Genomic DNA, 18,508 nt, shown 5'->3' with positions numbered 1-18,508 from the left:
ACTCAGAACTCAGTAAATCATAATTTTCAATCCTATTTACATGAATTATCGTTACAACGCTTTTGGGCCTTACATGTAGTGCTGTTTTATTTATTATTTTTTATATATTAGTGCTGTTACTGTAAGAAATCTTTTACCTTTCATAACAGGAGGTATCAGTACTGAGCTCATATAATCAAGTAGAATTTAGTTCCAACTACAGGAAGTGGCAAGAAGAGCATCTCTGTGAGCATAAATCAGCATGGATATCAGTTTGGCCTGCCTCTTATTTTATTTTTCTAATATTTATTTCACTTTGATGCAGCTTTCTTGTAAGAGCAGACACTGTATTACCAAATGGGCCTACTGGGCCCAGGCCCAGGGGCACGGTAAACTCAACAAAACTCATCAAATACCACTGCTTTGCCAATGAATGTCAGTTTTAGACACTGATGCACAGAGACGCTCTTCATGGCGGTATGATATGCACCAGGCAGCAGCTATTTCTGACACCACCAGCAACAACCGCAGTACAAACAGCAAGAGAGTCCGAAGAGTGCGGGCAGAAGGGAACATGGATGGGTTAAACAAACACTGGCCTTTCATCTGGGAGCCAACTGTTAATTTCCTGTCTAAAACGAAAAGTCAATGGAGTTGTTTTATAAACAGAGTAGTGTGTATGCTACAGTAGTCACATATGTCACATGACATGACATGACATGTTGGTATGAACCATACTTAATTTAAGAAAAACCATGATGTGTTTTCTAAATCTAACCACGTGTTTTGTTGCCTAAACTTAAGACAATAAACCTAAAATGAAGAGTGACACCTATGTAGTGAGTTTGTTTAAAATTAACTGTTTGCATGTGAGGAGCAGAAACTGTATATTTCCTGTGACAACAGAGAAGTATTTTGAAAAGATGCAATGTATGTAATAAGCGTCATTTGGATCGCCATCTGTGAATGTCCAAAATAGATGCAGGAGGGTATCTAGTGCATCATATTTTGTCATGTGGGTGTGATGACAAACTGTATTTGACGAGCTGGGATGAAAACAAGTTGGGGGCCCAAGGGCTCGGGGGGCCTAAGCCAGGGCCTCTGTATGATGTCGCCATTATTAATCTTGTATTTCTTGTCAAAGGGCTAAGTCATCATGTCAAGAACAGACCCCAAATGTCCTAACAAAAGACAGACGGAAGGAATAGCCTAAACATTCACTCTGAAGAAGTCACAAGAAAGAAACCATCATGATTCATTTCAAAGAGTGTTTCTGTCCCCTCGGTTTATTTATAGAACTTTAGATGCACTAAATACCTGCCCAAGGGGGGGCAAGGGGGGCCTTATGCATCCCGGCCCAGGTGCCTATTGAGTCATTATCCAACTCACGATATGCCCCCATTAATAACCAATGAATCCTTTGCTATAGACAAAATTAAACAAATCCTACTTCTTCAACCATGATTTATTTTAATCTGTGCTACTTGCAATCAGTGTTAGATGTTAGATAGGTTTTATTTATACTTCTGACTCTTTTCCATAACTCATTATAGCAATAAATTCCTGGCACTTCCTTTACTCTAACCAGGGCCTATGACTAACTTTCCTAGCCTGGATGCACAAAATGAAGGTCCCTCTTACAGCAGCATGAAGTAATGGTTTCAGCCAGGTTTGATAAATATTTTTACATTATGAAGGGTCCTCTTGCTCTCTTTCTTTCTTTCTTTCTTGAAAACACACACTGAACAAAGAGTGAAGTTACAGAGAGATGCCATTTATTTCATTGTTTTGGCTGGCTGGTGTTGAAATCTATTTTGAAGCCCCACTGCACAGCAGAGGATATTAAAGGTCTGTTGAAGTGAAAGTTTTTTGTCAACACAAATAAATCACCCAAAAAATGTCTGTGGGCTTAAAAATACAGAAAAACAACGAGTCCCTGAATACTATTAAACATGGATATGTGGAGCTACAGCAGGGGAACAATTCCTTCTTAATAGGGCATGGTATTATATTGATTTACACTGGCAGTGACACATAAAACTATTAACAATTTTCCCACAAGAACCACTCACAAATGTCTTATGTAAGATGAGTTTCTGAACCCAAATATGGAAATATATTTGAATCAGGTTACATTATGTATTGTGTAAATGGACAGAGGATGGGAGTCTAAACAGTTGATAGAGTGTGCCGAATAAAAGATGAGATCAAGGAGCGATCCAATATTTTGTGCTACAGCGAGATAATATTTCTAAAATGTTTGGAACATGCTATCTGTTCTTGTTCTGCTTTATCAACAAAGACAGAACAAAAGTCTTCTGCTTTCTGTTTGTTTATGCACATGTGACAGAAATGTTGGTCTTAGAAACCGTGATATCCACCAGAGGTATTCCTCCTTTCCGGATTCTACAAGCTTCTCTGGCCACACGTCATTTTGCTGAATGTCCTCAAGCCCATCAACTTTCCACTTATCAATCACAGATAACACATAACACACTGTCAAAAAAATAAAAATGTAATGTCCCTGTAATGCTCAGTTGTCTAGACACCTGAGACTCACTCGAGAAGAAATGTTTTCCTCTCTTCCGTCAAAACAATGCCAGCTGGAATAAAAATCAGAATGTGAGTGACAGTTGTGGAGATTGCACAACGGGAGAGGTACAACAGCCATTCAATTTCTCAATATATTGAGTAGTTGCTCATTCCAGGAAAAACATCCAGTCCTGCAGTATTCCCTCAATTCTATCAAAAATATGTGCATTAATCGTCTTGAGCGACTTGACACCCATGTCTCTGTGTCAAGTAAACACCCACAGAGCTGTTGTTGTTGGTGGCAAGTCATTTTGCCGCTCTGCCTCTCAGACAAACAGCTATTACTGTTCTCTCATACAGCCTCCACTTGAAACAGGAGTGTGTGGGGACAGTGTGAAGAAGCAGTTAACAATCTGTTGCACAAGCAATAGAGGTGCAAAGAACGGGTTTAAAATAGTTTTAGGTGTTATCTGCGGAGGGATCAGTACAGGCATTCTAATCGTCATGATGGTTTAGTTTGTATGGACGTCAAAAATGATGCAAAGGTGCATGCTGCAGATGCAGAGAACCTGTGTGGTTAGTGTAGGGTATGAACTGCAGTCGATCACACACTGACAAGGTTAATGATCTTTATAATAGAAGTCAGGTCATGGCCTTGCTAGAATACATGCACATATCAATCATTATTAATCAGTATCCATCAATATCCTTTAAATTATGGCAGCAGAAAATAATATGTATGCATCATAGTGTTTTGGGTACACACACACACACACACACACACACACACACACACACACACACACACACACGCATGCACACACACACACACAACAGGTGAAAATAATTGGAGGCCAACAATACTAAGACATACCAAACCGACATTCAAGAAACAGTGGCAACGAAAGCCGACTGTTCTGTCGCCTCACACTGCTTGTGTCTCAGCCAAAAAGTTGCACTTGAACACACAACAAAGACTACAGCCAATGGCCAACATGTACATAAATTCTGCAACTGTATGAAGGGAAATGACTCTTCATACTAGCAGATGGCAGTAGTCCGTGATCATCATCCAAAAAGGGAAACCAGAAGACCGTCTTGACACTGGTTAGCCAGTTCGCAAATTCACAACACAATCCAATGCTGAAGGAACAAAGCATATTTGCCATGTGCCAGTGGACAATAACATGAACCATCTCAAAACATTTCTGCTAAAGAACTCAATGCCTAAAGTATAATAATATTACCTTATAGAGCAAATGTATTTCAGTCTCACTCCCTCTTGACTTTAGCTCATTTGTTTACTTACCTCACTTATGTGTCTCCTCTCGTGCACTGAGCTGAACTGCCTATCAGAGTGATTTCATTCAACGACAGGCTCCACTGTCTCCATCGCCAATTTAACATGCTGAATTCGTTGAAAAAAAGGCAACAATGACCGACAAGGGCCAACTGTGCAGGACACACTGCAAAGACTAGGGTGAGAAATGCTCACCAATGGCCCAAAATCACTGCAGGTGACCTGTTGGCTTGGTGTGTCAAGGCCTTGGGTGGCTGAAGTGCACTTTTTTTTAAAGATATTTTGGGGGGCATTTTAGCTGATAGGACAGACAAGCATGAAAGGGGGAGAGACAGAGGGAGTGACATGCAGCAAAGGGCCACAGGCTGGAGTCGAACCCGGGCCGCTGCAGCAACAGCCTTGTACATGGGGCGCCTGCTCTAGCCACTAAGCCACTGATGCCCGTGTGCTTTTTTTTTTTTTTTTTTTTTTTTTTTTTTTTTTTTTTTAAAGTAGCATGGTAGTGGTTTCTTGTAAAACTAGACAACGGAAGGCAACCAATGGTACCAACCATGTCAGCATAGTTTTTTGGGAAGGGGGCAAAATGATGCTTCAAAGTTAGTCTAAATTTTGGTGAGGGAACAGCTGGCATGGCCAAATTAAAAGGGATCCCTTGAGCTCTCAGCTAAAGATATCTAAATGCAAATGGGTTTTGTCTCCCCTAAACTTGAGAAGGATTGTTCCCAATATATGTTATGGTCTTTATAATCAATGTATGTTGATTTGTCTTTTTAAGGAAATTGACAAACAGCGTATTCTATCTAACTTGCACTTAGCACATTAAAACAGGATTGTTGTGGGACTGGGTGTTAACTGTACCAGCATTAGTCTGTGCTCATGAGATAATTATTAATATTAACTGTAAAATAAGAAACATCAGCAGGCAATTCCTTAACTCGTCATACTGATATCGTTTTCAACCAGCCTAAATACTACAACAGCATCGGTGAATTCCTGACATTCAGTTATGGCTTTTGGTTTTGGTGTGCCACCCCAAGATTTTCAGTGGCCCCATCTGGCCCCCACTATGAAAAATGTCTGGGTGCACCACTGATAGGAACACAAGATGATGGATGTCCTCTGTAACTGACACTCTGTGTTTGTCTTCTTCAACAAGCACAGTATTCATTAGAGCTGTGCACCCACAGACCCTTGCAGGGTGTGAAAACTTAAAATCTGTGCCTGAATTTCTCTGCACAGCATTGTTCTGTTGCTTCACAACTAACTACATCCACACTATACTCTTCATTTTATAACACCCCCCCATAGACAGAAGAACAAAGATAATATATTTCACAGGCATTATACTGCTGATAGACACTGTACAGCAATTACAGTAGGCCCTATAGGAATGTTAAACATTGCACTGAGATACATCAATATTACATTACAGTCATATTACAGTGATTTCTCATTTGGGGATATATGAAACTTCAATATGAGAAGGCTCAGCATGGCCCCTTACAACAGATTAAATGAATCATATAATGTCCCTCGCTAATACATTTGGGTGAAACAGACCGTGAGTACAAATTTCAAATAACTCAATTTCCCCATTGGCCCCTGTGAGAGCGCGTGCCTGAGCGCGCGTGGACATGCGAGCGTTTGTACGTGCGTGCGAGGCAGAGCCACGGCGAATTTATTATGTAACATGCTCTCAATCATATCCCTGCCTGAGTCTGAGGCATAAGGTCGCTTTAAGAGATATCTCAGTTCCTATCAGTGATCCTGGCAGTACACCTCCTACCCTCTCCTCCACCAAAAACTCTTGTTGTGTCTCACCTGATGCCAAACAGCGCTGCAAGTCCAGGAAGCAACATCTCGGTAAGAAATAATTTGATGGCTAATTAAAATACGCATTTCTACTATAGAAGTATTCTCAGGGTGGGGGGTTACCTGAAAGTAAGAAATAACATTTTCCCATAGGGTCGGTGTTTTATTTTTAGTCTTGGCATGCAACGACAAAGCTCTAGTAACTGTAATATTCCAGTTCCAGTATTTCAGTACAGCCTATTTCTTTACAGGTGTTTGTATAGTGAGTTTCAGCAACCTTAAGTCACGCGCTGATATTTTGAATTTCCTGTGCTGCAGTTATTCTTATAGTTTTCTTTTCATATCAGTCAGCCTACTCTCCTTAGGATATGCTAAAAGTGAAAGTAGCGCTGTTTAGTGGACGTTCATGTGGAAATGAGTGATGGCTCTACCCCGGACAGGAGCGCATTGAACACACACGGTGGCACACCGGAGGACGGAGGGGTCTCCTCCACCTGTCCGGAGCCGAGAGAGTCAGTGCGAGCAGAGAGCAGACACACAGCGGATCCAGGACAGCTGCAGAGAGCGAGGGTAGGGTGCACACACTGTAACTCACACTTTCCATCCCTTTGTGCGTTTTTCATCCGTCGGTGCGTGATTCCTGTAATCATTATTTCTTTTGCATGAGCAAATCCAGACTTGTGTCATGTCAAAGTGGTTTAGTGAGATGGCCGAATGATGTTGGAAGACGGATTAAAAATCTTATTTACACACATGCCCATTTTGAGACAAATCTCCCATAAGCTGTAATTCACTGTCTGGCTTTTCCTGCAGGGTCTTCACAGTTCCCTTCACATTAATTTTCTACAGGCTATTTCATATTGTGTGTAATTAATAGTAAATCTCATGTCAAATATTAATAATGTTCTTAGTAAATTTCCTTGTTACATTCCCGCTGCCAGACACAACATAAGCAATGCATCACTTTAAGTGTCCAGATTCTGCCATAATTATTCAGCATCAAGGCTGCAGCATGATACGCGGCCCACATATCCAGAAATTCAGCCAGGTTTAGTCAGGGTGACATCCAGGAGGGGATTCATTTTCCAGACGCCTAAACAAAGAAGACTGTACCCACAGAGGAATTCAAATGGTGTTACTGTTCTTAGCTCCAGGTGCAAGTGTTTACTTTTGTTATGAGCACTTTGTAATCACCACAAATGAAACAGCTTATTATAGTTGGGCATTTCTGCTCATCGTGGAGACACCCACAAGTAATTAATGGTCTTCCAGTCAGCATCTGTCATTGTTAGGAATCCTCAATTAAAAATGTTATATCATTTGAATTCTGTAGATTTCATTCTGTTAACATGTCGCAAAACTAATTTCTGTGGAATTGGGCCAGGAGCAAAACATCTTGGTTAATCAGTACTGTTTTTCACTGCTATGTGCGCACACATACATAGATCTGCGTGTACACACACACGCCCACACACACCAGTCAGATGTCAGTGGTCATGGTGTAAGGAAATTGTACTTCTGTTCTGTTTTCCAGTACATTAATTTGTAGGAAATTGTGAGGGCCACATGTGCTTTAGATTTCGGGAAGCTATTGTGAATGCTCAGTGACAATGAGAGGTGTCTGTTCCTTTATGGACAGAAACAGAATAAATTCCCGCTGTCAAAAGGGGAGAAAACAGTGAGAGGGAATGATTGTCTCTGAAGGAGCAGTCATTATCACGTTATTGTGATGGAAATTTAAATCAGCATGCCATTATAGCGATGCCACGAAGTCTGGATCTGTGCTGTTTTCTTGATGGTATGCCATCAGCGCATCATTTCCTCTTATAGCCTGTCCTTAAGAAGATAGAAAATCAGCCTCTTGATATCTGCGTACCAACGTTAATTATTCTCTTCATGAGTATCTGTTTTTGTCGTACTGAATCCACGGCCAATGTGTGGAAAGGTGAAGCTGGACCACTAAACACTTTAAAAAGATACTTGTGGAATTACATCCAGGAGCACCGTGATTTAAAAACCCATCCTGCAGCAAGAGAATCAATTTCTGCCACATATTCTCACTTAAAAGAAGCACAATGATGAATTCAGCAATTTCATTTCATGCTGCAATTTATGGGAGTGACATTTCAGTTTGCTTGATTAAACAACCTCTTCATATCTAAAGAGTTCATAACTTCAAAAATAAACTTTTCTTGACTGAAAATTTGTTTAAGGTTACTCATTTCATTTTCTCTCTTTTTTCAGGCCCCAAATGAAGGACGTTGTAAAGACTCCCAAAGATTAAGGATGAGGGAAAGCTTTACGAAAATGCAAATATTATTCATGAAGTAATTACAGCAGGTGTGACAAAACAAATTAGTTCAATTAGTCCCCGGCGTTTGAAGTGAGCCCAGGAAAACCACCATGGAGCTGCAGCACAACACTAATCACAACCAAGCCTTGTGGAAAGAGATACCGTGGGATTTCACCGAGGACTGCTCACTCTCAGTGAGTGGCACCACATTCCTTATTGTTGCTTACAGTACAGTCATGGCAGTGGGTCTCATTGGGAACTCCTGCCTTTTGTTTGTCATCACACGGCACAAGGAGATGCACAACGTCACTAACATCTTTATCGCCAACCTGTCCTTTTCTGATATCCTCATGTGCATTGTATGCCTGCCAGTCACTATTATCTACACACTGACGGACCGCTGGATCCTAGGAGACGCCCTGTGTAAGCTCACACCCTTCATCCAGTGTATATCAGTCACTGTTTCCATCTTCTCCCTCGTCCTCATCGCCATGGAGCGCTACCAGCTCATTGTCCACCCGACCGGATGGAAGCCAATGGTGGGCCAGTCCTACTTGGCCGTTGCTGTCACCTGGATTGTAGCCTGCCTAATCTCGGTGCCTTTCCTCTCATACAGCGTACTCACCTTGCCTTTCCAGAACCTAACCATTCCTTTCCCAGTCAATGACCACCTGGTTTGTATGGAGCGGTGGCCATCAGTTCAAGAACGGCGAGCTTACACCACCTCCCTGCTCGTCTTCCAATACTTCCTTCCTCTTGCCCTCATCATGGTCTGCTACCTACACATCTACCTGCGCCTTCGGAGGAGGAAGGACATGGTGGAGCGCGGCAGGAACACCACCCAAAAGAAAAACAAAGGCACCACGAGGATCAACGCCATGTTAGTTGCCATAGTGGTGGCATTCGCACTCTCCTGGCTCCCTCTCACTGTCTTCAACACTGTGTTTGACTGGAACCACGAGGCCATCCCAACTTGTGGTCATGACATCATCTTCTCATTCTGCCACCTCACTGCCATGGCCTCCACCTGCGTCAACCCCATCATCTATGGTTTCCTCAACAGCAACTTCCAGAAGCAGCTCAAGTCCACCCTATTGCGTTGCCGCTGCTGGGGGGTTACAGAGAGGTATGAGAGCGTCCCGCTCTCTACTGTCAGCACAGAAGTCACCAAGGGGTCAATCTTGAGCAATGGATCTATCAGCATCAATACTTAGACTTAAGCCTTTTCAGTAAAAGACAAAGAGACTACTCGGGCTTCCTCAGCCCTCATTGTGTCATCCTTTGGAGCTTTTCTTGCTTCGTTGCATCCAAAAGCTAGGTTGACATTTACAAAGTTATAAACCTCACAACAGCAGTCCAGAGGGAGCCGACTGAAGACACTTAACCAGCATGGTGCATTGCCCTCGATTCAGTATGAGTTCACTTGTAAGAGGAAGTAGATAACAAATTGATGGTGCAAAGGTTGGACAAGTTTAAGTATTGTAGAGCGACTGAAGGCACTTTACATGAGCTCTTTTGCAACTGTAGTCTGTATAGTCCATTCCCCGTAAGTTGTGGACACATACGAATGAAGAGACAGCATTTATCCATCTATACATCTGTCATATTCTCTTTCTAAAGCTCTGAGATCTACTCAGGATTCACGTTCCAATGAATATCAGCTGTTAAAGGTTTGCTTATCACACTTTTACCTGCTTTAAATGTGAGCTGTTGAAGCACCAGAGAGAATTCAAAGGACAAAGGGACTGGGGCAAATATTCTTTTCTTCTTTTCAGTTTTGCTGTTTTATATTAATAGTATTGATGAATTTATTAACAGATTGTAAACCGTGATGTGTTAATGATTATCGACAGAGTTGTTTATGACATAACTGAAGGAGAGAACATTGGTGCATTAAATGTGGCTCAAGGCGTTCACTGAGACAATTTACTAGCATCACCTTAATGCATTTCTCATTACCTAAAATCACCACAAACGATGTAATGATCTTTTACAGAGAGCCTTGGCAAGAGCTGTATACATTCCATGCTGTCGGCCAAGGTCTGTGCTCCAGTAAATTGTGCGTGTGGGATTTTTTTTCCTTATAAAATGTGCCATTCAACAACCATATATCAAGTGCCATAAAACAAAATAAAAGAGGCAGTAAAGGACTTTGTCAGAGCGAGGTTCTCCTGCTGTATATAACATTACTAAATACGTGTATGGTCTGTACAAGATGTGACACAGTTATTATAGTTTATGGTGTGGTGGGGGAAAAGAGCACTGTGTAGCAAAGCAGATATCTCCTAGGAAACCTGTCGTAAGTCACTTCTGTTTGTGGTATTGAACTGAATTAAAAACATTTACTATCATCTTTAATGGTAACGTCTATGTTGCAATATTTGGTTTCCATGAGTCACAACTTTGACTGATCTTCACTTCGTATGCTGCGTTGTTTTGTTTGCAAATCTTAATTTCTCAGTGTGTGTTGACCTCAGAATAGATTTATCGCTGTTTCCTTGCAGGTCGGTTCATCCACATCAGTATCAGCTTTTAGCAGATAATTGATTGGTCCTAAGTCTTCCATTAAAGGTTAAAAAAAGGGTACACTGAGACCAGCCGTTTCCACTTTAGGGATCCTAACTCCCCAAAGATTACAGTGCTTATGTGCTTACATGCTTACATGAGTCAATCAGCACTTACAGGAAAAACTATCTTCTTTAAAGTCAATATTTCAAAATCTTTGTGTCTTTCCGAGGTCAAATTCAGTGTGCTGCCTCTCTGTGCATTATTCAGGGGGAAGTCTGAGATCACAACAAATTTTAGATGTGCTTGTAGTGTTGAATAAATCAGTGTTGTGTTTGGTGCCTTAGATGTTAAACAGCATGGGGAGGGCAGAAAAAAACAGCATGAGAGATCAATGGGAATATTCATGCTGCTGTTAGCGCATGTTAACAGTTGTACTAGAGGAAATATATAAACTACGAGGAAATGAGAGGGTAAGATTATTGCTGTCAGGGGCCTTTTAGTTTTGATGATAATGTCAGGAGTTAAGTGTAGCATGCTTTTACACCTTGCAGAAAGCCAAACCTGTTTTTGACTCTGACAGCCCCTCAAACAATCCACCAAACTGTTTTCCAAGGGCAGTGGTACCCATAAGAGAGCTTTCAGAGGTCCTCGTCGGCATAATTGACAGCATGCTTCCGCCGCTTTTGCCTGAGCTGACCTTTCCAGACTGTCAATCGCCTCTCTTCTCCTACAATTCCTTCCTCTCACCTGTCTCTCCTTTGAAAACACCACTGAATGAAGGTAACACGGTTCATTTTGTTAGGAAGAAAAGACTCAAGATGCCGGAGGTGCTGACGTACTCCAGCAACACTTGACAATGAGTGCGACTTAAATGATGCCGTTTTATATTGTTGCCCAAGTAACTGCTGAGGGGCACATTACTGTGCTATGAAAATGAAGCTTGGCTGAAGACAAACACTTAATGAGTCCACAGGGCCAGACTCTCCTTGTCAGTGGAGCAGTTCCAGAAAGATTAGCATCTTGGCTCTCTTCATTTTCATTTAGAGAGATTCTCATATAAGCAACCTCTCCCGATCACAGGAACAACGTGAACTACATCGCTGGCAAGAGATTCCCTCAAGCTGTTGTTTTGAGCATTTAAATTCTCTACTGTCACATTTTTTTGCTTGCTTTGCTTCTGTAGGAAGAGGGCATAATTCACCCTGTTTCGCCTTGTTCCCATATTAATAGTTATAATCAGCGCTTTCAAAGCTTTGTGTTGCTTTATAGAAGAAAGACTTTACTGGATGTGCCAATTCTCTCCAGCCAGCGCTTGTAAAGATCAAAATGTTAAAAGACATATACCGTAATCACAGGATTTAGACTGTGAATCATTTTTTCTCCAATTTGTTGATTGTTTTTTTACCAACACAAAAATGTCAAGACTTACTTTTCAAATTTCAATATTGAGTCAAGAATAACATACACTGAGAGAAAATGAACATGTACATAGAACGCAGACCAAATATTTAAAGGTTCAGTGTGCAGTATTTTAGGGGATAACTGATATTTAATATAATAAGTATGTTTTCTTACATGTATAATCACCTGAAAATAAGAGTTGTGTTTTTGTTACCTTAGAATGAGCTGTTTATATTTTCAAAGGGAGCGGGTCCTCATCTACGGGAATTGCTATGTTGCACTGCCATGTTTCTACAGTAGCCCAGAATGGATAGACCAAACACTGGTTCTGGAAAGGGCTGTCTGTATTTTTGTGTCAGCCACCATAGTTAGCAGCCCCTCCACAACAAGTTGGAAAATGATTGATCTTTTTTTTTTTTTTTTTTTTTTTATCATGAAAGTGCTTTATTCAGTGTTTTTACCGGTTTAAATCACTGGGTCCATTTGTTTTCAAGCAGAAGGGACCTATGTTACAATTAGGCTCCCTTGAAAATCCTCCTGAACATCTGTTTCAGATATAGGTTGAGCGCACATTATCAGAGAAAATAGGTGCGCATGCAGTTAACGCTGGGCAAGCAGGCTATTTGCGATGTGCCCAAAAGCATAGGAGAAACATTGCTTTGCAACATGAAACTGTTTTATTCAATGGATTTACTGGTTTTAATCATCTGGAGAGTAAGACACATCTATGGACAATATGGCTCCTGGTAAAAAAACAAAAAAAAAAACTGAACAGTGAACATTGAGGGGATTCTACCCGGGAGAAATTCCAACTGTTTGCATTCTTCAATCCTCACCACTAGGTGGTGCTAAATTCCCCCTTAACTTTACACACTGTTCCTTTAAATAATGCAGTGGAAAAAAGGATATAAAAAATAACAGAGCAAATAATAATAACAAAAAAAATAGACAGAACATGACTGCTGGTCACCCAATAATAGTCGAAGACAAATTCACATGATGAAGAAAAGAAAAGAAAAATCACAATTCAAACCCACTGATTAAAGAAGTTATTTGAAATAGCAGCCAACACCAACCTCTCAAAATGTGCAAAAAAGGTCTCCATATCTTATTAAATGTGGCTCAATAACCATTCACAACACACCTCATTTTCCAACTTTAGGTATAATGTGAATCTGCAGGTTCCATAATGAACATAAGGCATTGTGGTTTAAGTTATAAGGTGTCACAATATGCAACAAAAGGATTTTTAGTTCAAAATGTTGTATGCGATAATGTCAGACAAAGCCATTGGCCTTGTGCACCTTTGATCCCCCTCTGAGAAGGAACTAATCTTTTCATTCTGGCAGATGAAAAGGTCAGGAGGAGTTGGACTACTGCCTCTGGAATCTTAATCATGGCATTATACATGCTAACATCTGTAGGGCGCATTGAAAGTGACAGGTATCTCATCTAGGGGTCAAACACATAGATCAGCCCGGTCGATATTTCCTTGTTCTCTTTCTGTTGAATTGCTGAACGGCTCATGAATCAGGCACTTCCTGATTTATCAGATCTATGAGGGAGGGTTTATTTCACCAAGCATTTCCTGGTTTTACCTGTTTATTGGTTTAGATATTATAACAGCACACATGAGCCACACCTGGGTTATACACATAAAATCCTCCAAGATGAGCTCAGGGCAAAACAGCCTTGCGTCTCTCTGCTTTTTACATAAATGAATCTAGAAATATCCATCGTACACTGGAGCATATTTATGGGCCTCACTTTTGTCTGTCTTGTGGAGTCTTAATAACACACACACACACATACACACACACTCACACTGTTTTGTCTTGCGTAACACAAGCAGACTTTACAGCCAGGAATAGAAACCCCCTAATTGGGGTTGGCCAGTTTTTCCTCAGGATTGTTTTTAGTGGTTGCATACATGTGGAGTCCTCACAAAAAGAAAACAAGATGGGAAAATAAGCTAAGATGATAAGATGCTAAGATGCTAAGATAGATAGATAGATAGATAGATAGATAGAACAAGAAATTCTTTCATTTCTATAATCTTGCCCTGACAATTTAGGACCTGGCCTCTGCATCTGACCTTCCATTTTCTCTGATCAGAAGAAAATAGGTAGACCACAGCCTGCTTTAGTTGCCTGGTTACAGTTTCCTCAGGGGTTTCAATGGGTTTCCTTCAAACTGACACAGAGCACCAAGCTATTAAAGGCACTTTATTAAACGCTGACAGAGGTGCTACGCTAAAGCAGTTCTAGTGGAACCAGCTCAGTCAGATGGTTCTCTGGCTTGAAAAGAAGGACGACAAAGAAAGTGAGACATAGCATTTATTGCTGGGGATGGCACATACAGTACCTTTTTCTATTTCTTCTGAACTGGTTCATCAGGGTGGTAGAATTGTAAGCAGTCACCTTAAAGTAAAAAGGATTTTTTTTTTTTTTTAAATAAAAGCAGACATATTTGATGTGTCACTGCAGGAAAAGCACAGGTGTAATTCACAACCTGAATGATGAGTTCAGGTTGTGAAGTGTGCCAGGGCCATTTTTACCGTGGATGCTGATTCATTGGCATGGCTTACTAGGACACTTGGAAGAAAGGCACTGGTAGAGAAATAGTGCTTATTTGCTTTCTTTTCTTGTTAGAAAATATGTAACTGGAGCCAGGAAATGGCTATCTCAGCATAAACACTGGAGACAGTAGGTGACAGCTGTTTGAAGGTTAAAAACCTTTGCCCACCAGTATTGCTAAGCCTCACTAATCAACACATTTTAGAAATATCACACGAGAGGGAGTGCTGCTGTACTGGATATAAATAGGCTGTGATTCGGTTGTAGGCATGAGGCCGCAAGATAAGATAATCACGACCTCGAGTGTGATATTTCTTTTATACATCAGTTCTATGAGCACCGTTTATTAGTGAACAGTAATAAGTGTCAGCGCATTATGATTTGTTTGTTTATCTAATCATTTGTTTGTCTCGCCAACACAAATTGTTCTGCAACATGGACTAGACTGTTGCCAGACAACATGGTAACATTTCCTGCACACTAGCTTGCTGCTTTGTGTGGGTCTACACATTAGCACAGGTCAGCTACTTTGTATCATGTACATTTATCTGTATGTTTCCATTTATTGCGCAGCAAGCAAAATAAAAGTGGCGGTTGCTTTGGAGACGTGTGATGAGTTAACAGTTTGATCAGGGAGTACGTTGCGACAGCAGCTGATGTCACATAAGCACACCTGGAGATTTGCAGTGAAGTATTTCTGGTTTCTTCCCCTCATTTCATCCTCTTCTGATGACCATTTATAATTTAACTTAAATTATATAAGTGGAAATATGTTCCTCTTTGTGGTGCAAAGTTTGTCACGTCAACTGTTAGTGGAGCCTAATAAATGTAATTAACACATTAGAAGAGCTGTTCTCAAGCTTTTTGTGTCAAGGACCCCTAAATTGATACACATTAGGTTACAGACCCCCATGTGATAAGATATCACGTCAGGGACCTGTAAAGGATGATTTAGACCAGAATTCTATAGATGCCGACTACGGTTGAGGAGATAACTGGCGAGGAATTGAAACCTACAATCAGAATAGTCACTATTATAACCCTTATTCACAGTGGAGTCACTTCTATAGTAAATTAAATAATGAAAATAAACCATTCTCATTTTTCTGGGGATCCCCCTGGCACTCTTTCAAGGAGCCTGGGAGTCTCTGAACCCCTGACTGAGAACCACTGGTTTAGAGCACCTGTAAAACAAATTGATTTGCACATAGTTAAATGTCCCAGTGATATTATCCTCTGTCTCGGCCTTCATGGTACGCTTCTTGATCAATCATATTACTTCATAACTAACTGTAATATAATAGGCTACTGTGTAACTCATTTGTTTAAGCCATACAAAAACTCAGGTGTAAAAGTTACAACTCACAATTTTACTTAAGTTATATGCTGCATGATATCTTAGCTGGGAGCATCTGCTTAGCAACCAGTGGAGACTCTGGTCCCTGCTAAGAAATAGTCACACATAACCACCTATGAATTATTATTCCTACACTAAGGTTTCTGTATGGATTTAACAAATGACACATAGCCTGTTGATCAGTAAGCTTTACAAGTGCTAGGCGGTGGATACTGTAAACTTTAGACAGCCAGGTTGACAGTTTACACCCATTCTGTATGCTAAGTTATGCTACCAGCTGCTGGTGGTAGCCTCATATTCATCATACAGACAAGAGAGCAATATCAAAAGGAAGAGCTTGATATTTTTGATTCCCTTCCATGCTGAGAGTTAGATGAGAAGATCAATACCACTCTCACATCTGCAATTACAAAGCAACAGCCTGAAGCCAGTTATTTTAGCTTAACATAAAGACCAGACACTAGGGGATAGTTCTAGCCTTGCTATGTTCAAAGATACCTTTTAACCTTTGGCTAGCTGTTTCCCCCCTCCCATGTCTTTATGCTGAGCTAACCATCTGCTGGTGGCAGCTTATTACTTACTGTACAGACATAAGGTATCAATCTACCTGTTTAACTCTAATGTACAATTATTCTGTTGATGTAATTTGCTCCACCTGTGCCTTTCCTGCCATGACATGTCAAAATGTTTGCTCTAAAGACTGTTGGTTCATCCTCGGAAGTTTAGGGTCCAGGGTCTGCAAGCATTAAACACACAACATTTATATGTAGACTGCACTGCTGGACTGTCTCAGCATGTCCCAATGTTCTCTTTTATTAGTTCAATCTGTTTCAGCCTGGTCTCAGTGAGACTAATTAGAAGTAACATGGTGGACCTCTCAGCTGAGTGAGTACAAGATCAGCAGGGTGTGTGTCTCCAACAGGTATTTTCTTGATTATAGTGCTGTTTGAAAACATCAGATGTAGATGGCCCACTGCTGTTTACTAAATCCACTCTATAATGACCCAAGCATGGGCGGATTATAAGACAATGGGTCCCTGGGCACACATATGCAAAAAGTCCCCACCCCCACCTCTCCTACATAGGACCAAGACACAAACTGTGGCTTTGCCTCTTTTTTGTTGTTGTTTTGCATCTCTTTGTAGTCATTGTGCATCTTTTGTGGTTTTGTGTGTCTTTGAGGTCATTGTGTGTCTTTGTTTGGTTGTTTTGTGTCTCTTTTTAGTTCCTTTGCGTCTCTTTGTATACATTTTGAGTCTTTTCCTGGTATATGTTCCAGTAATTTGAGTGACATTTTGCAGATGAGGGCCGGAGGGGGGGGGAGGGGGGGGGGGGGGGGGGGGGGGGGGGGGGCTGACACTTTGGGCCCCTGGGCCTGTGCCTGGTAGGCCTATTTAGTCATTCAAACATACACCCAAGTAAAGGCTGATTCGATGTTTACACTTTATAAAAATGTAAATAAGGTTCCTTGCTGCAAGTAATGTTTCTGAAATGATGTCTGTGATATCAAAATGGAGGGCAAACATGAGTCATTGTCCACAATGGCACTGATCATAAGTAAATATTTTTTGTCCTGCTCTGCTGTTGTCTTTCATATATAGTATTAATCCCTTATCAAATCACTTTCAATAAAGGACAATACTTGACCCATATGGTGTCGGTTGTATGCTCAATCAAAGTAGCAGCGATCTCATCAATATTATCAAACCAGCGGAAGTGATTTTCTGTCATGTGTGTTTGCTGAGTGACAGCGGAGTGACCGACAGATTAAACTACTTTGAAAAAAAAAAACACTTTCCACTGGAGATAAGAGCATGACCTCTCCATACACTGGTCAGCAGGATATTACAGGCTGTTGTATCACTGTCAAATCTCAATGATGAATGAACTTTGATTTGTTATTCAGTTTGTTTAAATTCCTTACCCTATCGGCAAACACACACGCACACACAAGTGTCGCCTGGTCGAATCATTTTCATGTTGCTCATCCAACTGTGAACAAGCCCTTTTATAATCCAAAGGAGATTGTGGAGTGTGCGTAAAACAAGCCAAGCAAGCAATGAGCTATTACAATACAATAAATTGGCTTCAGACACATGTCCTCATGGTGAACAAACACAATAAAGTGCATTAAATTACAAAAAAGTATCGACAGGATCTGATCCAGCCTTATGGACAACACTGTAAATAAAATCTCAGCAGCAGTCGGATAGATTGTCTACATATGGATTTTATGGCACATTATTTTATCAGTCAGACGGGCTCTAAATTCTATGGCAAGGAGGGAGCAGAAACTTCAAGGATGCAGTTTCATGTTGGTTTCTAGTGCCATCTGGTGGCTGAGCTCTGAGCCTCTGATCAGTTCACCTCTATATGGTGTTTCTGGGCAAAAATGACCTGGTTTAAACTTTTACTAAAGGAAAAATGTTCCGCCAAATTGGTGCAGCAATTGCATTTTGTAACTTGTCAAAATAAACTTACTTTTATATATTTTTTTCAGAACTGTATCAAATAACACACAAGTTTAACTACTTAAAATGTGTACTGGTCAATTCAGGCCATCTTTTTTATTTATTCAATAAGTTTCTGAATTGAAGATGGTTCATGTAAGTTACAGGACTGAAGGTAACAGGACTGAGTTTTTAGCATTAAATACATGAAATATACCACACAACATCAATGGTAATAGCATAAGAACACTCAGCACCTTTGAGCGGTTTACCAAAACTATCTTTCAAAATAGCACAGAG

The 18,508-nt window shown here is 40.7% G+C and overlaps 1 protein-coding gene across 1 annotated transcript; it reads left to right on the top strand.

Annotated features, from left to right (window-relative positions):
• The first annotated feature begins 5,509 nt into the window (after positions 1 to 5,509).
• npy8br (neuropeptide Y receptor Y8b) lies at positions 5,510 to 10,274 on the top strand. Its single transcript, XM_033618815.2, has 3 exons — positions 5,510 to 5,674; positions 6,064 to 6,193; positions 7,868 to 10,274. The coding sequence occupies exon 3, from the start codon at positions 8,027 to 8,029 to the stop codon at positions 9,128 to 9,130; it is 1,104 nt and encodes a 367-aa protein (XP_033474706.1). The 5' UTR covers positions 5,510 to 5,674; positions 6,064 to 6,193; positions 7,868 to 8,026; the 3' UTR covers positions 9,131 to 10,274.
• Positions 10,275 to 18,508: the final 8,234 nt, after the last annotated feature.

Source organism: Epinephelus lanceolatus, chromosome 9 (assembly GCF_041903045.1).
Source record: "Epinephelus lanceolatus isolate andai-2023 chromosome 9, ASM4190304v1, whole genome shotgun sequence".
In the NCBI taxonomy this organism is placed as follows: Eukaryota; Metazoa; Chordata; class Actinopteri; order Perciformes; family Serranidae; genus Epinephelus; species Epinephelus lanceolatus.
Note: the sequence above shows the minus strand (reverse complement) of the source record. Positions and strands in the feature narration are given on the sequence as shown.

Bases quoted from the DNA above. Each gene is read 5' to 3' on its own strand.
- npy8br (XM_033618815.2), top strand. From the start codon at position 8,027: ATGGAGCTGCAGCACAACACTAATCACAACCAAGCCTTGTGGAAAGAG.